General features: G+C 35.5%; 1 protein-coding gene across 1 annotated transcript; it reads left to right on the forward strand.

The window, feature by feature from the left end:
- The first annotated feature begins 14,541 nt into the window (after nucleotides 1-14,541).
- On the forward strand, nucleotides 14,542-23,372 carry LOC127868747 (chitotriosidase-1-like). The gene is made up of 9 exons (XM_052410772.1): nucleotides 14,542-14,707; nucleotides 16,252-16,429; nucleotides 17,854-18,000; nucleotides 19,355-19,466; nucleotides 19,791-19,918; nucleotides 20,698-20,800; nucleotides 21,674-21,829; nucleotides 22,556-22,678; nucleotides 23,134-23,372. The coding sequence occupies exons 1-9, from the start codon at nucleotides 14,593-14,595 to the stop codon at nucleotides 23,281-23,283; spliced, it is 1,212 nt and encodes a 403-aa protein (XP_052266732.1). The 5' UTR covers nucleotides 14,542-14,592; the 3' UTR covers nucleotides 23,284-23,372.
- The last annotated feature ends 4,518 nt before the right edge of the window (nucleotides 23,373-27,890 follow it).

Consider the following 27,890-nt stretch of genomic DNA (forward strand, 5'->3'; position numbering starts at 1 on the left):
TTGACCTTGAACTTAGGGTCCGTGTTTAGGTTTCAAATCTGCGTTTAGGTTTTGAAAAAAGCTCATAACTTCTATCAAGCGTTTATAGGGGGCATTAGTCATCCTATGGTGACAGCTCTTGTTGTTAAGTACAATTACATTGTTTGCAATGGAAGAATATGTCACATTTTTATGCTGCCCCAAAAAATTTGGGGGGGGGAGCATATAGTCGCCGCTTCGTCTGTCCGTCCGTCCGTCCGTGCACAATTATTGTCCGGGCTATTTCTCAGTAACTAATGACCAGAATTCAATGAAACTTTATGGGAAGCTTCACTACCAAGAGGAGATGTGCATATTATCAGCGTGTTCTGGTCGGATAATTTTTCACAGAGTTATGGCCCTTTGAAATTTTCCATTAACTGTACATATAGTGCAATTCTTGTTCGGGCTATTTCACAGCAACTAATGACCGGAATTCAATGAAACTTTATGGGAAGCTTCACTACCAAGAGGAGATGTGCATATTATCAGCCTGTTCTGGTCGGAGGATTTTTCACAGAGTTATAATTATGGCCCTTTGAAATTTTCCACTGTACATATAGTTCAATTCTTGTCGGAGCTATTTCTCAGCAACTTATTTCGGGAATTGAATGAAACTTTATGGGAAGCTTCACTACCAAGAGATGTGCATATTATCAGCTGGTTTTTGTCGGATGATTTTTCACACAGTTATGGCCCTTTGAAATTTTCCATTGTACATATAGTGCAATTCTTGTCCGAGCTATTTCTCAGCAACTTATTACGGGAATTCAATGAGACTTTATGGGAAGCTTCACTACCAATAGGAGATGTGACTATTATCAGCTGGTTCTAGTTGGATGATTTTTCACAGAGTTATGGCCCTTTGAAATTTTCTATAAACTGTACATATAGTGCAATTCTTGTCCGGGCTATTTCTGCCCAACTACTGACTGGAATACAATGAAGCTTTATGGGAAGCTCAACTACTTTGAGGAGATGTGCATGTTATTAGTGGGTTCTGGTTAGATGATTAATTTAGAGAGTTATGGCCCTTTGAAATTTTTAAGTTGTTAAACCATGCATGGTGTTATTTTGTCCTATGTTATGCCCCTCAAGACGTTTCCTTTTATCTGAATATATAGTGCAATATTGTGACAAAAAAAACTTATGGGAGCATCACCCGTCTCCGACGGTTTCTTGTTCTCTTTCTTTGTAAAGGCACTTTCCCAATTGAAGAATAAAATTCCTTTTTGACGTCTGCAAAATTCCCAAAAGGAATAAAGTTGCGTCAATTTTTTCTCAAAGCGCATTATCTGTAAGTTAACAATTAAAATGAGCATTGAAACAGAACATGTAAAGCAAAAAGGCATGTAAAACATACATTCCCAAAAGTATTTAAAGTCTACAGGACGTTCGGTCAAAAACTTGCAGTACCAGATTGAGATTCATAGCACCGAAACATCATTTCATTGACTCAAGTTTATTGACATTTAGATAATTGGAAAAATAAAATGCAAAATAAATAACACAACACTGAACAATGAACACTTACAAATCACAATACTCTCGCAGTATTCTATAGAAAAATATTTAAACAAAAAAATTGGTTAAAAACAATTAAATTTCTCAATTGAAAATTTAATAATTGTATACTGGTATCCAAATTGCTGTTAAAACAAATATTTCAAGATACTGAATGTGAATATATTATTTTTACACAACTATTGACATATTTACTCGCATTGGAGGAAGTGCGCAGTAAAATTTCATGAGTGTTAACATAAATACGACGTATTTTTTCTGCTCATATTTATACCCCCACAAACGAAGTTTAGGGGGGTATATAGGAGTGAGCTTGTCTGTCTGTCGGTCGGTCGGTCTGTATTAAGTGTCCGCTCTCTAATTCAAGTTGTTTTCATCAGATCTTCACCAAACTTGGTCAGATGTTGTATCTAGATGATGTCTAGGTCAAGTTCGAAATATGGGTAATGCCGGGTAAAAAACTAGGTCACGGGGTCACTTAGTGCGTTTTTAACATTGAGCATGGTGTCTGCTCTTTAATTCAAGTAGTTTTCATCCAAGCTTCACCAAACTTGGTCAGAAGTTGTATCTAGATGATGTCTAGGCCAAGATTGGCCATGCCAGGTCAAAAACTTGGTCACGGGGTCACTTAGTGCGTTTTAAACATTGAGCATGGTGTCCGCTGTTTTTTGTGAAGACAACATGCAAAATATTCTGTGTCAATGTGGCATGTGGGGGTATTTGTCATGTCTGTGATAAAGCTTTAGTTTATTTTAGCTCTCTTTTATTTTCTGTTTTTATTTGGGAAAATTTTTCATCATCTCAAGATAACATGTTGTGTGCACCAACTATGTTGCTTTTCCTTAAGGTAATGTCACATTTGTGACATATGCTTTAGGTGAGCAGACATTTTCTCCAATTGGGGAAAGTACCATTACCATACCATTTGGGAAAAATTCACGCTAAAAACCCTGAAAAGGAAAATTCCCGTCGTGAAATCTTCAGACTGGGAATATTGGGTCTTTTTAATTGCTTTGTATAAATCTTATAAAGAATATTCATTCACTTGAATTTTGGCTGGAGATGTTCAGTTTCGGTGCTCAATTTATTTGTAAACATGCAGATAATGCACTTTTGGAACAGAATTTACGAATATTTTCTTGGTTTGGAAATTTTTGTCAGAAATGGAAATTATTGTAGTTTTTTTTCAATTGGGAAAGTACCTTTTACGGGTACCCTATAAGAAGGAAAAAAATCAGTGGTGAATCAACAGTAACAACGACTGTAACATGCATGCTGAGGGAACTGTTTACATTCTGTCTGTCTCAAAGCAATTGCTTTTTGTTCCAGTGACATAAAGCAGGGACATCTTTGTTTGTTTTTTTCAAGTTATGGGTAATGTGATAATAAATTATTATTTTTTATTCGATAAGATTTCTTGCTTTTACAAAAGAACTTATTTCTACTTTAGGCAAGGTTGATATCCACCCCATCTTGCCAGTTGACACAAGGGAAATTACTAAGAGAATGCCACCTTCAAATATTATCAAATTTATCATCACTTTCTCACAAGTATGTGTATATCATCACTTCCTTTTAGCTATTTTCATTGTGTAATCTCCATTTTTAAAAATGCATTATGGTATAAATAATTGCAATAATCGCAATTAGTGATTAATTCTTCGTTTAAAGTAATTTTATTGTATGTGAAGTTAGCTCATTTATTCAAGAAAATGTTGAATTTCTTATTGAGTTATTGATTCATTGATTACAAGTACCATTTTACATGGTTTGTCTCCATAGTTATATGTGTGCTCTTTGTTCTTCTGGTAAACTACTAAGATTAGCCAGGCTTTGCCAGGAAAAGATGTGATAATTGTTATGATGAGCTGTTTCTTCAAACAAATTAAACAAACTAAACATCAGACCTTTTCCGCACGCTGAAAGGCCTTCTGTCTTAGTTTGTATAGAGCTTGTTCAGTTCATGCCATATCCTTTGTATGGGCTTGGTCATGAAATAATATGCGCGGCTTTCCCCTCCCCAACTCTGATTTTTGTAGGAATTCTTTATTGTCTAGTATGAGTATTTGCAGATATTACTGGTAAACCAGCTTTTAAAGGAAAAGTATGAAAACTGAATGCCTGAATATCAATGAAGTACTGTTGAATGTATTGAAATAAAGTAAACCAAACAAAAAACTCTGATGCAGGCATTCTGGCGAACAGCTGGCTGCTCTGGTGAGGTTGTGAGCAATGGGGGTCCTACAACGTGCCTTGGATGTGAGATGGGGCCAGTAGGTATTGTGTACGACGCCACCTCGTGTAACCAGCAGCCTGCGCTTTTGGGGTTTATTGGGGGACTGCAGGCTGTACAGTGGCAGAAACAGTCGGTAAGTTACATGTAGTGTAATGGTACAGGGCTTTAGTTTACCTATCTGTGTATGGGGGCAATACGGTGGCAGAAACAGATTGTACAGACCTTTTGTTTACTGAATGGGGCCATTTGCATTCATTTTTGGAAACTATGCATTACAACAGCCCAAACAATTGAAGGAAAACCAGCCCTGTGATACTGTTTGTATTTCATATTTCATTGAACCATGGGAAAAATCATGGTAGTCGGTAGAAATAGCTTTTTTTTTGTAATTTTTGAACACATTGTTGAGTAATATTTAAATATAATTAACCATTAAAGAAATATTGTGTGTGATGCAAAGGGCAGTAAACAAATAAAGATGTCAATATTTTTGGGTTGTAAAATAAAAGTGCCAATCCTGTATTACTGTATAGCATGTTATACTGGTGTTCCTTGCAAAAGGGTCAAGGTCTCACTTACAGGTAAAAAATTATATTAAGGCATAATACAAATTGCTGTGACTGTAACTTTTACATTTGATGTGCAAAGCCATACTAAGTTTACACAAATGTGCACCATTAGGACACAGTTTGTCATGTGAAAGACGCATGTTCCTAGTTCACAGAACATGGTCACCCATACCCTTAACAGGTCAAAGGTCAAATATGGGCATAATGTAGATTCCCTTGACTGCAACATCATCATTTTTCTTTAAAATTAATTGCCAAAAAAAAATGTTCACTGTCTGACGACTGTGTAGTGTACATGGCTTGTGAATGTGCTCCTTGCTCAAATGTCCATGATTACACTGACAAGTCACATAGTTTCTGTATAAATCACTGGAAAGCATAAAATAAATAGGCATCCATTTAAGTTAATCCACATCACCGCAATTGTGTAATTGTTATTGCTTGTCATTTATCCGCAGGTCAATAGTTAATGGTTGTGGTGCAATAGTTTTCGTTCTTGGACACTGCACTCCCCCTTCAATGAGATTTATTTACCTAAAAGTCTCATATTTGAACTTACAATTCATTTGGGAGTAATGGTCCAGACAACCAATGGATAAAACAGCAACAATATGCTAACCCATTATTTTTCGAGGAACTTAATTGAGAATTCCTGTGCTAGCCCCCAATCACAATATGTTGGAGTATAATAATAGTCAAATTATGTTTTTCTTCTCAAAAGATTGTCGTAGATATTAGGTTGAGGAATATATCATCCAAGACTACAACTTTGAGCAAGCCATTTTTTTCAGTTATTTTTATTGATAAACAATGTTTTGTAACAATTTATACTATACATAGATAGCTTTAACAGCACAATGTGGCTCATCTGAAACTGATTATTTCCTAGTGAACTTAACTAATTTTTCATAAAGATCAAGAAAAAAATATGGCATTGTGAGTATGAACAAACTATTTGCGTCTAACCGATCTAGTTGAGCCTTGTTACCGAGTTCCAACTTTTATTAATTTGAACATTCTGATCAACTGCCATGAAGATCAGGTAAAAAATGTAGGTGTTAACATAGATTTTAATGATTTTAGTTATTGATCAAATGCTTGGAAGCACATGACCCACTTTGGAACGTGACCTGAGACTAGACATTGTGACCTAACTTTTGAATATGCTTCTTTCAAGTTTGACTTTGAAATCATTTAAAATAATGTTCTAGCCAATTTACAAGTGGATCAGAGAGAGAATGTGACCACTAAAGTATTAACAGACTTTTCTTATATTTGTCATAGTTTTTGATAGAATATGAAACCCAAAATGACATAGAGGTGACTAGTTTCATAAGAATCTGGCAAAAAGGTGACACCCAAATTTAAACATTGTAAAATGATATCTTATGTGTTCACAATAAACTTCGGATAAAATACAACAGCCGAAGAGTGATAACAAAAGCTCACCTTGTCACATCATAACAAGTGAGCAAAATAACCCAAACTATGACATCAAATAAGTGCTCAATAACTTCCAATAAAAATAAAATGTTACTTTTGAAACAAATACAATACCTTCCCTTTTTTACTACAGGATGTTCTAAAACAAGATAGCCCTGTATCGCTCACCCAAAACTCCTTCTATAGTGTCAAACACTTGTGTATGATTTGACTAAGTTGTAAACTAGCTTTAGCATGCACATGACCAACTTGCAAATTCAGCTTTTGATTTGATTAAGATGATAATTGTAAGCAATTTTCATGAAAATCAGGAAGATAATGTGACCTGTAGAAAGGTAAAGGCAGTTTTCTATAATTTGACCTAATGACCTAATATTTGACAAACTACCAACTTTCAAACTGAAACTTTATTTCATCGAGATAACATTCTGTCCAATTTTCATGAAGATCTGGAAGAAAATGTGACCTCTGGAGTGTTTACTAACCTTTTCTGTGATTTGGTCTGTTGACCTAGGTTGGACCACATATGACCTACTTTCAAATTTAACCTAGAATTGACCGAGATGAACATATACCAACATAAGACAAACAAGGGTTGTTTGTAAAACATGCATGCCCCCATATGGGCTGTCAGTTCTAGTGGTAGCCATTGTGTGAATACATTTTTTGTCACTGTGACCTTGACCTTTGACCTAGTGACCTGAAAATCAATATGGATCATCTGCCAGTCATGATCAATTTACCTATAAAGTTTAATGATCCTAGGCCTAACTATTCTTGAGTTATCATCAGGAAACCTTTTTACTGTTATGCGTCACTTTGACCTTGACCTTTGACCAAGTGACCTGAAAATTTATAAGGGTTATATACCAGTCATGATCAATGTACCTATGAAGTTTCATGATCCTAGGCGGAAGCATTTTTGAGTTATCATCCGGATACCATTTTACTGTTTTGAGTCACTTTGACCTTGACCTTTGACCTAGTGACCTAAAAATCAATAGGGGTAATCTGCCAGTCATGATCAATGTACCTATGAAGTTTCGTGATCCTAGACGTAAGCATTCTTGAGATATCATCCGGAAATCATTAAACTGTTTTGACTCACTGTGACCTTGACCTTTGACCTAATGACCTGAACATCAATAGGGGTCATATGCCAGTCATTATCAATGTACCTATGTAGTTTCATGATCCTAGGCCTAAGCATTCTTGTCACTGTTACCTTACCCTTTTATCTAGTGACCTGAAAATCAATAGGGTTCATCTGCCAGTCATGATCAATGTACCTATGAAGTTTCATGATCCTAGGCCTAAGCGTTCTGGAGTTATCATCCGGAAACGGACTGACCGACATGTGCTAAACAATATACCCCGAACAAGCCAAATAAGCAATGCAGCATAACACATTCAAAAAGTAAAAGATATCTGTGCAATGATATTTTTTCTTCAAATGGTAAGATGAACAAACAAGAGGGCCTGAAAGGCCCAAAGTCGTTCACCTGAGATAACAAGATATTATTGAGACAAATAGTGTGACCAAAATTCATGAAGATCGGAAAATAAATGTGGCCTCTCGAGTGTTAACAAGGTTTTACTATAGCAATATAAGGAAAAATGCCCCACCCCCTGGCAGCCATGTTTTTCAACCAATTGTAACCATTTTCGAACTGATCCAAGATATTATTGAGACTTATATTCTGGCCAAATTTTATGAAGATTGGAATATAAACGTGGCATCCACAGAGTTAAAAAAGCAAATGTTGACGGCTCACGACGGCCATAAAGCGATCACAAAAGCTAACCATGAGCACGTTGTGCGATTACACTCAACGTATTCAAATTTTTCTCATAGGCTTTGCAATTGACCTTTATAGTATCGATGGCTATGTTATTATTTATTGCTATCATGTACCTGCAATATTGTGTGTATGTTTACAATACGCAAAGCATATGATATAAATAAACTAATTGAGCTTATAATAATCTGATTACTATGGCCAGGTCAATTAAGGACTTAAAAACATTTTTTGTCCTGATTTCATGAAGACTTGAGATATTTATGCACATAGAGTTTCAAGATATGGGATGATCCACAAATAAAAAGTATTTTTGATCTGTGTTGTGCAGGCTCTTTTTCCATGACTGTCAAAGTGAAATTGCCATGTGAAAAGGATGTCAATTTTTTCATTCAACCATTGTGTATAATGAACTGTTCTGCATATAATTTGCCATTTTGATAGGAGATGACCAGGGTGACAGAGAAAAGGGATATGCATTTGAGATCTGGTCAGGACTCCATATAAAAGTGGTTATATTTAAAAATGTTTAATTACCACATGACCACGGACTCTAGATCTCCGTGACATGACTAAGGTTCTAAATTAATCTAGTATGAACATTTGAACTATATCTTTTTAACACTAAAAAATAATATTTGATGTACAAATTTAATCTACCAATGTGTACAGATACTACTTAACATATATTTGACTGTATTGAATGTAGGAACTAGTTAAAATATCCATTAGAAAAATAGATCAGGATATGAAATATTCATTGCCTGAAGCACTCACCCTGGAGCTATGTTTGTATATATTTAAACACGCTGATTAAAGAAGTAAAACAATACATTGATACAACAGAGGGAAAATCATCCATATAATTACGTATCATATTTGTTATCTGGATCTGGATAGGTGCACAGCAGGATGATTAGGTGTGCGCACTGCGGGAGAGATATAGGAGTTACTTATATTTTGGATTTAATATAATTCACTGAAATTCATCACTGAAGTTACAGTATGATCTCATTTGATATAGATGTACATGATTGTATCAAGCAAAATATATTAAATAATTATCAGTTTTAATTCACTGTCATTATTTCAGTATCATTTAAATGATTTCAGTAAAGTCTATCATTCATATGCATCAATTTTGTAAATATCAATATAACTATATAAGTATATTACAAGAAGACATTTTTGAAACAAGGGCTGTTTGTTAAACATGAATGTCCCCCAAATGGGCTGTCAGTTGTAGTGGCAGTCATTGTGTGAATACGTTTTTGGCACTGTGACCTTGACCTTTGACCAAGTGACCTGAAAATCAATAGGGGTCATCTGCGAGTCTTGATCAATGTACCTATGACGTTTCATGATTCTAGGCATACGCGTTCTTGAGTTATCATCCGGAAACCATTTTACTATTTCGGGTCACCGTGACCTTGACCTTTGACATAGTGACCTGAAAATCATTAGGGGTCATCTGCGAGTCATGATCAATGTATCTATGAAGTTTCATGATCCTAGGCATAAGCGTTCTTGAGTTATCATCTGGAAACCATTTTCCTATTTCGGGTCACTGTGACCATGACCTTTGACCTAGTGACCTGAAAATCAATAGTGGTCATCTGCGAGTCATGATCAATGAAGCTATGAAGTTTTATGATCCTATGCATAAGCGTTCTTGAGTTATCATCCGGAAACCATTTTACTATTTCGGGTCACCGTGACCTTGCCCTTTTAATCTAGTGATCTCAAAATCAATAGGGGTCATCTGCGAGTCATGATCAATGTACCTATGAAGTTTCATGATCCTAGGCCTAAGCATTCTTGAGTTATCATCCGGAAACCATCTGGTGGACGGACATACGGACATACAGACCGACATGTGCAAAACAATATACCCTCTCTTCATCGAAATGGGGCATAATAATACACTATACAGTTTGATATACTGTTAATAATGTAACTTCAAATCCAAGTAGTGAGTTCATCAAACTATTGCAAACGAAACACCTGGTGTGCCAAGGCACCAGCCGAAGTCAAATGCCTTCTGACTTAGTGCATTTTACTATTTATAACATCTACATTAGTTACAGATACATGTTCACATTTGTATGTGTTTGAAAAAATGTATAATCTTAAATTACATCTTCTGACCATGCATGTCGTAGATTTCAAAATCCAGGCCCTGGTCTGACACATTGGTTACATTATCGTTAAACTGTTACCAGGCTTCTGAATTTAATTAGCCAGGTCACAGGAAAAGGGCAGTCTAATCAGTATACAATTAAACTATTTGTCATTGTCAGAAAACCGCTCTTAAGCAAACAACTTTCAAGCAACTGCAGGCTGATCTGGATCTAAACTGGCCACAATCGCCTTAATGTCTCTTTTACTGGGATACATTTCATTTAACTTTAAAGGGATCTTCCACGTTTTGGTAAATTGACAAAATTGAAAAAAGTTGTATCGGATTCGCAAATTTTCGTTTTAGTCATGTTATTTTTAGGAAACAGTATTACTGAACACTTACCATGGTCTAATATAGCCATTATTATGCATCTTTTAACGATTTGAAAAATTATAAAGCGTTGCAACGCGAAACAATTGAATAATTTGGAGAATTATGTTGTTGTTGTTGTTTAATTTTGTGAAACTAAGAAGATTGCTTATATTAGGTATAAAATACGTCAATCATTTATACTTGGCAGAATAATCGAGCAGGCTAATGCGTTTTTACTCCAGGACTAAGGGGGTCACTGGTTCGAGCCCTGCTGCGGGCTACTTTTTTTAGAATTTTATTCTGGATTTTTAACTGGAGCTTTTAAGATCCAATGTTTACATTTATCAATATAAAGCATTTAATGACTAACTTCAAAACATGCCAAAATCTGTGAAAAGGCCCCTTTAACATAATAAATATCTACTCCTATAAATATGAGGTCGATACACATGGAATAAACGGTAAATTACGTCTAATTATTTGGACTATAATGATAGCAACTACTGAAAAAGAAAGAAGAAAGAATTCATACAAACCAGTAATTTGAGTAAAGAGTTTGTAATCAATGTTGTATTTCAGGACAGCTTGGTGATATGCAAATCCCATATGACATGTTGATTTCGGGTATCATAGCCTTTCAATAAGTCGCAAAATGCTCGAACAAAATGTATAAAGCAAAATGTGACTTAAATTGATAACTAAAAATATCAGTATCATCAGTATGCCTGTTTTGCCTTGTCAAGCTGTCGAGATCCAGAAAGTGCTTCATTCACATCGAATATAACCTTCGAATTCCATTTATTGTTGCATTACTAAATAGCGAAACAAGCCGATTTAAGCTGTAAGAAAGTTTTGACACGATTGTTATCAAGTCTCTCATGGGCGAAGTCATTGTTGTAGAAAGTGATCTATTCACATCGAATATAAGCATACAAATGTTTCATATTATATGATGCGTTTGAAATACTTCACTAAAAGCCAACTGTGTAAAGGCACTTGGATACAGGAAAAATAAATATTGTATACAATGTTTAAATTGTGAAGAATGCTTATTTTAATAACATGTTTATCAAATATAATTATTTCTTTGAACTTATCAATTTAAGCTCGATTGCGTCAAACGTTTATGGATTATTGAGGCATTCTCGAATGCATTTAACCGGTAAAAATCCGGGACCTTCTGATCGCTACGTGGACACCATATCCACTACGCCTTCGCGATCTTGTTATGCGCCTATCGTGTGACGGAACGTTTTGTGGGAACACCCTTGACGATAGGGCGGATGGGCGTATGCGCGGGTGGACGGATGGATGGCATGTGACACATCATTGTGTTTTCGCTCTGCTACAGATACAGTTTTCAACGAATGTTCTACACACTTTCTTGTAATGTGTGTTGTCATAATATGGAGGCTTAGTTCGATAACCAGCCACTTCGCATCAGTCACTTCAGAGTTATTTCCCTTGGTTAAAAGATTAATGCGAACCCGTTCCCGCTCTGCAACTTGTACAGTTTTCATCGAATCTGCACCTTACATTCTTAAAAGGTTTGTTGACATAAAATGGAGGCAATACTTCCAGCATGTTCGCACTGGGCACTCCAGAGTAATTGCTCTTAGTTTATATAAAAAAAAGTATTTCGCCGTTTCCACTCCCTTATTCAAACCCATTCTTTAAATACGGAAAAAATATTCAGTTTATCATTTTAACTAATTCTGTATTAATGAATACATTAATTGTGTTAATTAAGATGCACTTTTCAGTAGATGATTGACATTTAACTAAAGTAACTATTTTTACATCGATTACATTTGGATTGAGTATGATGCAGTAAAATACCAATATTTGATTATGGAGCACGTGAATAAAATTATTGCAATTATAAATATTTATAGTTTCTTACTATTGAAATACTCTTGTGATAGTTATTTTTGCTATCATAATTGTATCGTGTTAGTAATTTTTGATTGCTATGTTCAACGCATAAATAAAAAATAGAGATCAATTAACCAACATTGATTGATCTTTGATCAACACGATATACATTATAAGACATACATGTGAAAATTTGTAAAGTCATTTATGGAAATCTTAATGTTTCTTGTAGGTTTGTTAAACAAAAGCACACAAGCTGGGTATAAAATTGTCACAGTCCGTTTGATGAAAATCAATTATTATTCCTTTTATTTCAGTTCATGAATATCATACATAATGGCTGTATGAAACTGAAATAAGTCTGTTTTATCTAGATTTGTTACACTCAATTGTTTATGAACTGGAGTTTCTCACTGACAGTGTCGTTGTAATCGAGTCATGAGTTGAATAAGGTATGAGTTATGAACACATATTTATTTTTAGATCGCTAAATGTATATAATCCAGCTTCACTTTAAATTATTTGGTTTGGTCCATGTTTATAAACACAATAAAATCATTTGTAATTTCAGATTATTATGCCTTGAAATAATGTTTGAACATTAAGTAAATTTGAATATTGGTCGGAATGCTCATAAAAATATTGCACGTGCTCTTAAGCAAAGTATTGACATACAGTTTTGTGACAGCACAACGCGAGTCGTATGAAGAACTATAACACAGGCGGATCACACGATGGCTGCATCAGGCCAAAACACAGGCGGATCACACGATGGGTGCATCAGGCCTAAACACAGGCGGATCACACGATGGGTGCATCAGACCAATTTGGCTCCACAATAGACACGAGATCTATCTTAAAGGGAATTCAGGAGAACATCGATATATCACGATTGCAAAATCGCGTTACGTCAGTTCGTTAAACAATCGAATTGTCGACAATATTATCTGGCTTAAATGAATATTATTTTGAATCCGTATTTGAAGATCTTATTAAGTTGAACAGTATACTATACGACAATTTTTCATATTAAAAAGAGCATTTATAAACATTTGTTAATTTCGAAATATTAAAGCCCTCCGGTATTCACACTTACTTTTATTGATTTAATAACGTGATGAGTACGTTATTATAAAGATGCACGTCTTGAGAATTCAAAAGAGGAACTAATATTTACAGTTATTTCCCCTGTGAAAATAAAACTTCTTGGAATAAGGATTTTTACCCTACTAAATGCGTTTGTATTAACACATAAGAGGGCTATTAAAGAGGGCTTATATCCAGACCTCATCAACATTATAGTTTCATAACTCCCATTGTTTTCTTCTCATATATACCAACGAAACATCTAAGTTGTCATTATTATTTTCCTTCTTTGAATGCTAAGTACACATTATATGTATTAATTATTTATAACTCGACCGAATACTTAAATATAACACTGCATGTTAATATAATCCGACAAAGTCAAGCGTTGTGATGCAAGCAACAAATACAGACTTCTATTTTATTTGTATTAATTATTCGTCGAACAACTTGACTATTGAAAGTTCAGAAACTTGAAAACATTGATTATTAAATACAATTTGTTAACTTGTTACCATGTTTTATGAGCTTAAAATATCAATCGATTGAATCGGGTATGTAAACAACGAGCCGAATCATCGGAAATACTGCAAATATCTTGAGTATGATTTTATATGTGCTTATAGTGTAGTGTACAGTCTTAGCGCCATGGTACTGCGGATCAGATTGAATCCCTTTCGTTGATCCTTTGAACTATATTGTATAATAATGTTTTTTTGCCGACTTAAAAGCATGTACAATAATATAAAGGAACTTGGAAACACAGCCACAGTCGTTACAATTCATTATTAAGTATGATCTACTAAATAGCTTTTCAGTGTCAAGCTTGTTTAATGACATTAAAACGTTGTATTTAGATTTCACATTTATTGACTATTATTAAATCATTTAAACCAACATACATTGAAGTTAAGGAGGGTTCTAAAAATAAGGTCAACACTAGTTCTCATTAGATAAGAATGCCAGCAAGATATCTTGCGAACGGCGAACAGAACATAATTATAAACTGATAATATTCAAAGTGTATAGTGTACAAATTTATTTATCCCACAGCACGGTGTGCATTGGCATTCCAGAAAAGAATACGTATGAACAATTGAAATGAACGATTTGATTTTGAATACAAATGAGCCTTGTTCTGAGAAAACTGGGCTTAATGCATGTGCGTAAAGTGTTATCCCAGATCAGTCTGTGCAGTCCACACAGGCTTATCAGGGACGACACATTCCGCCTAAACTTGATTTTCGGTAAGGAGGGACTTCCTTGAAACTAAAAATACCATAAAAGCGGAAAGTGTCGTCCCTGATTAGCCTGTGCGGACTACACAGGCTAATCTGGGACTACACTGTACACACATGCATTAAGCCCACTTTTCTCAGAACGCGACACAAATAAGCATCTATCAAATCACAATTAATTATTACAATAATAAGTGACCCAGTTGTGAGATTGTACATAGTTTGTTTGACTTGAGATGTCCAAATTGTGCCATGACAACCTTACTACAACTTTTATTGCAAGTGTGGAGTATCTTTAAATGATAGCATAATGTTCCGAAATGGTCACCTTCACACAACGAAGATAGCTAAAACCACACATTCAAAAATGGGCGTTATTAGACTCATTGGCTGTATTCTATTGGTGTTACCTTGCGTTTTAACAGGTATTTATTTATATTAATTATATTTGTTTAATAAGTAACATTTTCTATAAAGTTCTATTTGCTTAAACAATAGTAGTTATGTTTTCTTAAATTTTCCCTTTTTCTTAAACCGTTCACACAATATACTACATAAACATAACACAAACATACTTTTAGAAAGAAACAACTGGTGTTTTGTTTACCAAAATAGTTATTATAAAAACAAAAAACTTCTACATAAAAATAACGCCAGCTATAAGTATGCATTTAAGCAAAATAAAACAGTTGTAAAATTAAACCTGTTGGAGTCCAGTAATAAGAAGAATAAAATGCCGCCTGTATCAAATAATAGTATATTCAGTCAACAGTTTCAAACGAAAATATTACTTATAACTCAATAATAAAATGTATCTCGAACAAAAACGGTTATATGTATTGAAACAGATTCTATCATCAAATCAAATTTGCAAACACGTGAGTATTCATATATATATTATGAATATATATATTTATTTATTAATTAATTTATTTATTTATACTTTCATTAGCCAAGACAAATCAGGAAAATGAATACACGTGTCACCACTTGAAATAGTAAACCTTTTTAAGGCATATCAAACCTCAAACTAAGTTCAGTAGTAGACACAGAACACTGAAGTGTACATAAACTTCAAAATCATAGCATCGAAATTAAAAAAAATGAAAACCTTTACAACAAAGGTCCTTTTTAATTCAAATTTGCCATTTGAATATTCATATGTGTATAAAAGCAAAAGTGGTTAAGACGTGAAGTGTACACATCGTCTATGATTTTGATAAATATTTAAATATAAATTGTTGTAAAGTATCTGTTTGCAATAAAGATTAACTGCATTTGTTTTCAGTGAGTCAGCATGGCATATTTTCTTTAATATCGTTACATAAATTCAAATCCTACAGTGCCGATTTTTGTTTTTTGTTTTTTCATACACTATATCGATACTGTTAACTAAGTTTATGTAGACTTTATTCTACAATTTATACTCTTATCTTTTCATTCTTGGGCCTGACGTCCTTTTGTGATTAAAAATTTATTCCATGGATGAAAACTAAAACGTTTTTAAGAATAAAATACATCTCAATTTAAGAAAAAAATCAACATATACAAGATATTGTTTATTTTAATATTTATTACGATTTATTATGTAACTATTGGTCCTTGAGGCACAACTTACTATACTTACTGAATAGCATTTGTTTATTTACACCATAAGCAGTTGGAAAATAAGCAAAAAAAGCTAAATACCCTTATCGATGTACTCTGATCGTTTAGTCCATATATACAGTTCAAAAATCATTCACCAAATAGTAATATTTTTTAGATTCCGCATATACATCTTTATATCAAAGATACTTCCCTGTAATAGGCAATTAAGATAAGATTCTAATCAGTTTTTTGTATTTGTATTTACTATAAGGGATATGAAAATTGCTTTGTAGCTTCAATAACTCATTACGGTCTTTCTCGCTTTAAGTAACTAATGCTGTAGTATTTTCATCATAATAACACTTACGGTTGCCTCCAGAATTTTACCGTTTTTGCTACTACGGATCGTGGGCGTCCAATCGTCACGCCCCGAACGCACTCCGCCCTGGAGACATCAACCCCTCTCTGTGCTCGCACCTGTCCTATTCCTTTCTGGACCTGGACGATACTGCCACCAGGATTATACCAACACCGGACCCACCGCATCCAGAGACCCTGTATGAAATGTTTCTTATTATATAATATAGCCAATGTCATCCAGCGATTTCTCAATAATTCCAAAGAAAATTAGATACAACATGGAAAACTTATGAAACTTATTTGAGGATTGTGTCTGACCCCTATTTGTTAGCCGAAGCCAAAGGTCGGGTCAATATTAGTAAAACTAGAGAAAAAAAACGTAACATGTTATTACTCAAAAACTAAAATTATAAGAAAAGTACATATCATATAATAAAACCCTGCATTTTGTTAAAGAGTTCCGCGTGTATTCTTGGACAAAACGAGCTGTACTTATAAATGACCAAGTTAAATCTAGCAAAACGTTTCGGTTTCGCAGCAAGTCGAACGTCAGGTCAATCTTATTAACGTCATAATTAAACGGGTGCAATTACTCAACATTGACTAAGATATTACTAGTATCATGAAATATATCATGCACATTTTACTATTATGATTGTCTTTTTTCTGTCTGTCAGTTCCTTCCTCTACAGACCCCGTTTGTCTGCACATACACAAATGAAACCAAAGAACTCGAAATGTCAGTTGAGTTCTGATAAATACAGAATTTAATGAAATAATTTAAAGAAAGGGTTTCAGATATTATCATTAAACTAAGTAAACACATTATTATAAATGTGAAAGTAATGAGGAAAACATTTTTCACCAGCGATTAATCGTCTGAAAAATTATATTAACAAATCTTAATAATGTCGTGCAAAATGGACATTGGATTTGTGTATAACACATGGCAAGCGCATAGATAAGGGGTTTCATTTTTCATTTTCATCGGTTTCAAACCAACTAAGGGACTCTTGTATTGCGTTTAGTATTGCCAAAACCTTGTTTTCATAATTTAATATTCACTCATGTAAAGTGAAACGCGGGATCGACTGCAGGCACTGTCTTAGTAAACATTTGATGCGACCACTATCAAAGAAGACCGTGAAATGTTCGTTTGTGGACACTGTGGAAATCATGTATGATGTTTGATGATTTTCAAGTACACTGATGAAACAATACCCTTATATATACTAGGTATTGATTTATAATAGAGAAACATTCAAGAAAAATCACATGCGCAGCTCAAATAGTTGTATTACAAAGATAGACCAATTGTGAGCAGTTACTTTAATCTATTTAAGTTTTGATAGTATGTTTTCAAGTCCGTTAAAAAAAATATATTTGATAGAACTCATGTAAGTATAACGTGCTAATGTATTCTATCTTTATCTTTCAAAAGTATTATTTAAAATAATAAGCCTCAATGTTGCTGATAACATGTTCTTTTCAAATTTAATAGAACAATTTGCACATAGAAAAAATGTTGAAAGGCATTATAAAGAGTGGTCGAGCAGCATATAATCCGCTCTGGGCTCCAGATCTATATTTGTTGAAACGAGTATTGATCTTCTCTTACCAGTATGACACAGTTCAACAACCTCAAGAAGAGGAATAGGAGTCTGAAAACCATCGCTTCGGTGGGAGGTTGGGCCATGGGAACTGAAGCCTTCATCAAGCTTGTATCCTCGCAGGACTTGATGAACCAGTTTGCTGGAAACGCCGTAACGTAAGCAAGCACATGTGAAGTTATCGACGCACCAATTTGCAATAATTGCTGTAGTTAGTAACATTACTTATTCTTAATACAAGTTAATCAATGTCTCGTTTTCAATAAAAGCTGTAATCGAAAGTCTATTCAATTTGAATTTCTGAATATACCTTACGTCCCTAATTGCAAGGACGTTTATTATGCAAACAAAATGCTACGGAATGCCGTTAGGGCCATCGTGGTTACACATTAAAATCCAGAGGGCGACAATGCGATAGTACGATGGCGACAACGCGATAGTACGATGGCGACAATGCGATAGTACGATTGCGACAGTGCGACAACGCGATAGTACGATGGTTACAATGCGATAGTACGATGGCGACAGTGCGACAATACGATGGCGACAGTGTAATAGTACGATGGCGACAATACGATAGTGCGATAATACGATTACGACAGTGCGACAATACGATGGCGACAGTGCGATAGTACGATGGCGACAATGCGATAGTGCGATAGTTTGATGACAAAAGTGCGCCAATACGATTGCGACAATGCGATAGTACGATGGCAACAATGCGATTATACGATGGCTACAGTACGATATGCTGCATTGTCGCCATCGTACTATCGCATTGTCGCCATTGTTCTATCGCACTATCGTATTGTCGCCCTCTGGATTTTAATGTCTAACCACGATGGCACTAACGGTATTCCATAAAATGCTGTTATTTTAATTCCAACCTTTGTAAACGTGTTGTTGTGGAACAGAACGTACAGTCACAGCATGTGTCGTCTTCAAAGTACCAAGCCCCTAGTATTTCTGCACACACATAATAGCGCTTTTATTTGTGTATTTATTTATTTATTTTTTTTGGCATTATAAACTACGATAGACGTTTACGCAGAAGTAATACTTGTTTCGTTAGCAATTGATTTTTTTATAAAAAAAACATGTATGTTCGTGGTTTAACCAAATATTTATTTCTGATTGCATTTCAAAGTGTAAAGTTTCTTTTATAATTCGTTAATCGCCAATAATCATCGTACATCACGTGACTTAGTGTGGTTTACTATTGAACGTTAATGGATGTAAACACACCGGTATGTGGTGCTTTTCTTCAAATAACTTTTTTTAAATTACTTACGAATTTTAACTAGTGCATTAAAGTTATATGCAAAAATAAAGTTCTTACCGATGTGTTTACATTATGTCCGGCCCTTATGTAAACCCCTGTGAACTCCGTTGACCCTGCACCCTGATATTGCCTAGTTATTAGATCGTGAAAACACCATATAATTTTAGCATGTTGTAAAATAACACAAAAAACACCGTTTTATGGTTTAAAGAGATGCCGTGGTTTTACAGGTTCTTGCGAACACATAACTTCGATGGCCTTGACCTTGACTGGGAATACCCTGGTGTTGAATATAGAGGCGGAAAACCTGAAGAGAAGCAACGTTTTGTCCAACTACTCAAGGTATGGGATGTGTGGGAATACAGACTGACCGGAGAAGTTTGTATGTAAAGGCGTAGCTCAAACCCATCTCTATATATTGTTTGAGGATAAATTACATTTCACATATACTCAAACAATAAATCATACTCTGCTTCATAATTGTTGAGCAACTCTACACTAAAGTTCGATGAATGGATAATATTTCAGACTAATATTGAAACATGATTAGGGGAAGGTCTTGTATTACAAACATTGTTAAATAAACATATAGTGTTTAGATGTACCTTTTATAAGGTACTGTAAAACCATACCATGGTATTACAATGTCAGCTAATGCAATATTAGACCGTGCGTGAGGCATTCGAAAGCGATCCGGAAGTGCAGAAAGGTCGAGAACGACTCCTTCTTACATGTGCAGTGGGAGTCACCGAGGACCTCGTTACGACAGCCTACAATGTGACGGGAATAGCACAGTAAGATATCACACAATGACGTCATCCGACAATGCGACAGGAAAATCACAGTTAGATATCACAAAACGCCGTCATCCACCAACGTGACGTGAAATTATATTTGAAAGATATGATATAATAATAATAGGACGGCATCACCAAAGTAAGATTAGAGATCTTTTTTTCTGAAACCACATTGAAAAATATGTAAAATAATATATGTCTTTAAGGACGCCATAAGCTGATATGTAGTCAAGTTTTTTTCGAGGGGGGTCATAATAAGAACTAAATGCATCTACAATCATCATACTGTTTGTTAGTTTAAACATACACACATGTTTGACTATTTGTTTAAAAAAATGTTGCTTATATTCCAGTGATTTTTATTAATTATTTATTTCGCCAGGTATACTGTATCGCATTACAATATAAATATATTTTGTTTTCTTATCAATGTTCGTTACTTTATTATGTTCTTAGCTCTAGGTCTTACATCCCTTGATTTGTCCCTTTTTTCTCTCAAATATCTTCCTTTATTTCAGTAACTAGCTGTTTAGATTGATCTTTACATTGTATATGTAATTTTATTTTCATTGGAGTATGTTTTGTTGTGAAAATGTTAATATTTAGTACGTCACACGCATAGTTCATTTATAATCACAGCTTATTTGTGAAGATGTCAATAACTGTTATACAAAATACAAAACAAAAATATTGCATATGTGGAAAACGAGATGGCGTTTCTATTATTCCATTGTAAATTGGTGATCAGCCAAGAAATATTGCCTCCTGAACCTCAGGTATTCCGACCTGATTAACCTGATGATGTACGACTTTCACGGCGAGTGGGAGAACACCGTCAACGTCCACAGCGCCCTCTACAGCGACTTCGACTTAAGCGTGGTAAGCTAGCTTCTCGCTGCGGTTACTTGCTCTGCATGTAAAACGTAGGCACTGTATTCACAAGTTAAGTCACAAAAGATCTGGAATGATTTATGGCTTATAATAGTTTCTATGAAAATCAGTGCTTTTTCTTACATAATTGGACTTTTGTATATGCGTTGCTGTTAAAATTTCAACACGAATAGATCGTAACTTACATACACCATAAATATTAGAATACATTTAATATTTGAGTCCATCATCATTCTCTGGTTAACAACAATAAAAGGGAATCAAAATGCCCGGAAGCAGTCAAATCTCTTCGTGGATGTTGGTTGGTGATTCGCAGGGTTATAGGTTAAGAGGGTAATGGGTTGAAGGCTTAAGGCAATGATAAGGTTGTTATGGTAAGAGGTAAGAGTTATTGTGAGAGTGAATGTTTATATGTTAGGTTTCGGTTACGGGCAAGAGGTAAAAAGGCTGATAAGTTATGGTTAATGTGTGATGGGGTTGAATGATTAAATATAAGTGTTATTTGTAAACGTAAGATTGATAGGCGCTAGGTTGGCTCTCTATGTCAATTTGAGATAGTGCAAATAAAGTTGCAATATACATTTCATCCTATTACACTCTCAGGAAATATAATGTTATAGTGGATGCAATGGTTGGACATACGGTTGATACAGACCAATACCCAATATGTAGCACTGCATGATATTGATGTAGTTAATTGACTTCTTTCGCAGCTGAATATAAAGAAAACGTAATATATATAATTTATTAAAGTTTCCTGACAAATATTATGTCTAAAAACACATTTTACTTTAATCCATCAAACACAGATGTTACATTCCAATGCTGTGTGAATTATAGGCTTTACTTCTCTGCTTATAGGATCGCTTTGTTAAGTTGTGGGTGTCAGAAGGGGCGCCTAAGAGTAAGCTGCTAATGGGGTTGCCGCTCTACGGGCGATCCTTTACCCTGGTTGACCCCAACAACAACACCGTGGGTGCACCCAGCAGTGAAGGTCACGACATGCCTTACTATCAGGTAACAATAAAAAACATATGTAAATGTTTTGCTCTTAAAAGGCAGCACCGCTAATCTCTTGATATCGTCCCAACAAACCTGCGCCCACACATTGTTTTTTTTCGTCACCCCATGCAAAGAAAATCAGTGTGGTAGAATTAAAAGTTCAACGTGAGGGAAATAAATGCTTTGAGGTATACAGAGCTGATGGAAGAATGTCGCGAGAAGGATTGTAGTACCCGGCTGCTCCCCGTAAAAGTCGAGTGAAGAGGATTTCCTGCTACTCCGGGTGATGTTCACTGCCCTTGTAGACACTGGCTTCAACAGAATGACAGCCATCCAAGCAGTGTGCAGTGCTGTTAATAAGACGTAAAGTTGGATTTTGCGCTGCAGAAACCGCACGAGCTGGAACTAGTTACCAACAAACTGTTAACTGATCCGCCCGAGGCCCCACCATACTAACGTGTTCTTGGTTTTAGGGGCAAAATATTTAATGGTGTATGGAACTCAGCTGATAATGTTGCTGTTGCTGTGTGAAAAACTGCAATTGTATTACTGGCATTAAGATATAAAGGGAAATATGAAAAAAACAGGACCGTTTTGTCAAGTTTAATATCAGATAAATCATAATTGCACATGAAAAGGCCGTTCATCTCAAAGTATTTGCATGTGTAGGTCCTTGACATAATTAATACTCATAAACCTAACGAGAGAGCATGACCCATCTGCAGACCATGATAATTACAGGTGTGCCAGATGATAAAAGAGCACCAGATAACCCCGACTACGCTATCAAACGAGCGCGTTCCCTACTTTGTCCATAACAACCTATGGGTCGGGTACGAGGACAGGGCCAGCATTCGCGAAAAGGTATCATATTTTTTTCAAAACAAAAAGTCCTAATGTCCCCTGAAAATATCATTTAAATCCAGTGTGTCCGTATCTCAGTTGTCTAACAACTCATTTACAATATGTTTTCAAACAACTATGTGATTGCCATCCGAACAGTTTAACAGTGTTTATCGTGAACAAAATTACATGCGCGTATTCCAACCACAAACTAGAGTCATAGTAATCAATAGCAGACAACTAATCTGGAAATTGATTTCTATATTTTCACCACTAAAAGTAATTTACATATCCAAATAATGTGTTTGTGCATCATTACTTATACAGCCCGAAACGTTTCGAAATCTACATCCGACATTACTTAAGGCGCATCCATAATATCTCCTGAAAAAGTAAGCACGTTTGCTTTTCCCTACCTGAAAATGCCATTACTTTTACTTCAAATTTAACACACGTAATCTTTATCTTTCTTTAAGGCTCAGTACCTTCGGGCGGAGGGTCTAGCGGGTGCCATGGTTTGGGCTATAGATCTGGATGACTTCCACGGAACTTGCGAACAGGGACAATACCCTCTAATGAACGCGCTGAATTTGATCATCAGTCCCGACAATGCTATCGTAGGATAAGCATGATACGCGGATATTTGTTTTGGGACATAATTACCGTATGTGTGTGTACTCAGATAGACTAACCAAGTAAAAAAACTAATTTGTGAGTTTATTGTTGTCAGTGCTCCGTGTCAGATCTTGAAAGTATTTAAACGGGTACAATTTAGCGTGCATGCCACTTACCTTTCGGATCAGAAAATATCATGTGTGTAATTTGCATAGATTATGACAGTATTGTCTGGCTTTCGATGAAGGCGGCGTACAACCCAACTCATCATAAATTGTATTATAACACAAATCAAAGTCGTTGTTCGTAAAATTCGTTATCACTAAATAAGAGCAGTGAAAATGATTCACATGTTTATCATACAATGGTATGTCGCCTAGATATATTAGGCATGTATAGACATGCAATAAGCTTGACTATTAAATTTACTGGAATTTATATAGATATGGGTATAAGTAAGTTAATTATGGATATTGGATTTATCCGTGATCAATTGGAAACATACTAGCAACAGAATGTAGGGATCGCAGGTTCTATCTCCTGCTCCGCCATAACCTACTGGGAATTTCGCATGAGACATAAACCGATGTACACTGTGCCTCACACATGACACTATGTGCCTCACTACACTATGTGCCTCACACATGACACTTGTGCCTCACACATGACACTATGTGCCTCACACATGACACTTTGTGCCTCACACATGACACTATGTGCCTCACACATGACACTATGTGTCTCACACATGACACTATGTGCCTCACACATGACACTATGTGCCTCACACATGACACTATGTGTCTCACACATGACACTATGTGCCTTACACATGACACTATGTGCCTCACTTCACTATGTGTCTCACACATGACACTATGTGCCTCACACATGACACTATGTGCCTCACACATAAACCGATGAAGACTATGTGCCTCACACATAAACCGATGTACACTATGTGCCTCACACATGACACTATATGCCTCACTGTACACTATGTGCCTCACACATGACACTACACTATGTGCCTCACCATGACACTACACTATTTGCCTCACACATGATACTTTGTGCCTCACTGTACACTATGTGCCTCACTGTACACTATGTGCCTCACTGTACACTATGTGCCTCACTGTACACTATGTGCCACACTGTACACTATGTGCCTCACTTGTACACTATGTGCCTCACTGAACACTATGTGCCTCACTGTATACTATGTGCCTCACACATGACACTATGTTCCTCACTGTAAACTATGTGCCTCACTGTACACTATGTGCCTCACTGTACACTATGTGCCTCACACATGACACTACACTATGTGCCTCACACATGACACTAAATGCCTCACTGTACACTATGTGCCTCACACATGACACTATGTGCCTCACACATGACACTACACTATGTGCCTCACACATGACACTATGTACCTCACTGTACACTATGTGCCTCACACATGACACTATGTGCCTCACACATGACACTATGTGCCTCACACATGACACTATGTGCCTCACACATGACACTATGTGCCTCACACATGACACTAAAACACACATGGTCGCGATTGCTTATACTTCATTGTATATGCACTATTAGAATAACATGGGAGATAATTATCATATTATATATATATATATATATATATATATATATATATATATATATATATAATAAAAGTAAAAACTCGTGTCTGGGATTTTAAATATATATTGATTTAGCCAACGCGTTTCGCATAGCTCATCAGGGCATAATACAATATATTACAACGTCAAAGTTTTAAGGGAATTCTTTTGATTTTAATGGCAAAATGTTCAAAATAAAAACTAATATGTCATGTGATATACAAAATGTGATTTATGTATTAGTATGCAATGGATGCAAACAATATTATATAGGCCAAACTGGCGAAAAACTTAGAAATAGGCGATCTGTCCATGAACAACAAATGCGAGACCCCTCAACAAGACAGATGCCTTTAAGTAAACATTTAGATGAATGTTCACATAATGAACCAAAATTTAAAATATTTCCATTTTATAAGCTATTTTCGAACAATATTTCAGCTAGGTTAGCAAAAGAACAACATTTTATACATGTATTTAAACCCAAATTAAATTTCATTTAATATTATTGACGTTATGACGTCATAATTGATATGACGTTATCTCCATGACATTTTGACGTTGTAATATATTGTATTATGCCCTGATGAGCTATGCGAAACGCCGTTGCTAAATTATCAATATATATTTAAAATCCCAGACACGTGTGTTACTTTTATTATATATATTAACAATCGGGAATCTGGATTATGTACATTTGAGTATATAACTATATAGATATCATATATATATATAGATATATATAACTATAGAAGATAATATAAGATATATATAATATAATAGATATATATTAGAACATATATAGATAGAAACTTCTATATATAACTCTATATATCTCTATATATATAATATTATTGTTATCTATAGTTATCTAGTTTATTTTATTATATATCTCTTATCCTATCTATATCTTATCATATCTCTCTATCTCTATATATATATATATAATATATCTATATCGCTACGCTAGATCAAGTTATGTTCCTTTGGTTTTTACATTGTTCAAAGGACCTGCCATTTTATGGAAATAAATATTGTATCATGTAACCACAATATTAAAACATGCACGTTTTGACAAATGAAGAAATAAGAAACTATTTAATCTACGGTCTACTGCATATGATTCACTAACTCCTGTAAATCCCTCTGTGGTCCTTTCCTCGTCTGGTATACACTAACTCTCGGTAAATCCCTCTGTGGTCCTTTCCTCGTCTTGTATACACTAACTCCTGTAAATCCCTCTGTGGTCTTTTCCTCGTCTTGTATACACTAACTCCTGTAAATCCCTCTGTGGTCTTTTCCTCGTCTTGTATACACTAACTCCTAAAAATCCCTCTGTGGTCTTTTCCTCGTCTGGTATACACTAACTCTATAAATACCTCTGTGGTCTTTTCCTCGTCTGGTATACACTAACTCTCGGTAAATCCCTCTGTGGTCCTTTTCTCGTCTGGTATACACTAACTCTCTGTAAATCCCTCTGTGGTCCTTTTCTCGTCTGGTTTACACTAACTCCTGTAAATCCCTCTGTGGTCTTTTCCTCGTCTTGTATACAATAACTCTATAAATCCCTCTGTGGTCCTTTGCTCGTCTGGTATACACTAACTCTCGGTAAATCCCTCTGTGGTCCATTCCTCGTCTAGTAAACACTAACTCTCTGTAAATCCCTCTGTGGTCCTTTCCTCGTCTAGTATACCCTTACTATATAAATCCCTCTGTGGTCCTTTCCTCGTCTGGTTTACACTAACTCCTGTAAATCCCTCTGTGGTCTTTTCCTCGTCTTGTATACACTAACTCTATAAATCCCTCTGTGGTCTTTTCCTCGTCTGGTATACACTAACTCTCGGTAAATCCCTCTGTGGTCCATTCCTCGTCTGGTAAACACTTACTCTCTGTAAATCCCTCTGTGGTCCTTTCCTCGTCTCGTATACCCTTACTATATAAATCCCTCTGTGGTCCTGTCCTCGTCTGGTATACACTAACTCTCTGTAAATCCCTCTGTGGCCCTTTCCTCGTCTGGTATACACTAACTCTATTAATCCCTCAGCCCTCTGTGGTCCTTTTCTCGGCTGAATAACTCTTTGTTAATCCCTCTGTGGTCCTTTCCTCGTCTGGTATACACTAACTTTCGGTAAATCCCTCTGTGGTCCTTTCCTCGTCTGGTATACACTAACTTTCGGTAAATCCCTCTGTGGTCCTTTCCTCGTCTGGTATACACTTACTTTCGGTTAATCCCTCTGTGGTCCTTTCCTCGTCTGGTATACACTAACTCTCTGTAAATCCCTCTGTGGTCCTTTCCTCGTCTGGTATACACTAACTCTCTGCCAATCCCTCTTTAAATTCCTCTGTGGTCCTTTCCTCGTCTGGTATACACTAACTCTCTGTAAATCCCTATGTGGTCCTTTCTTCGTCTGGTATACAATAACTCCATGTAAATTCCTCAGTGGCCCTTTCCTCGTCTGGTATACAATAACTCCCTGTAAATCCTTCTGTGGTCCTTTCCGCGTCTGGTATGCATGAGCATTTTGTGGTTGTGGCCTATAAACGGTTTATGTATGCGACATTTTGGTGCATTCCACTGGATGCCAAGTTATGAGATGCACCGTTTAGGTGAATTGAATATGGATATAGTCTTTGTCAGCTGGGGATGAACAAATCGTGCAATTTTACTGACATATATTTGATCAATCGAAACTGATTAATATTGACTTTAAAATAAAACATTAAATATTACGAAGACGGAAAATAAAAATAAGAATAAAAATAAAAAGAGGAAGTGGAATGAATTATATAAATTAAATAATGCTGGTATGATGCGTGGGAAATGTCTTACATATTATACAAGTCATCAAATATAGAGAAAACAATGTGAAGTAGCTCTACATGCAAACATCAATTCTTATATATATTTAACTCCGTACATATATACAATATTTTTCTGTAAGTCTAAAGTTTAATCATACAAAAATGTATTTATAATATCA

The sequence above is a fragment of the Dreissena polymorpha genome, chromosome 2 (assembly GCF_020536995.1).
Source record: "Dreissena polymorpha isolate Duluth1 chromosome 2, UMN_Dpol_1.0, whole genome shotgun sequence".
Lineage (NCBI taxonomy): Eukaryota > Metazoa > Mollusca > Bivalvia > Myida > Dreissenidae > Dreissena > Dreissena polymorpha.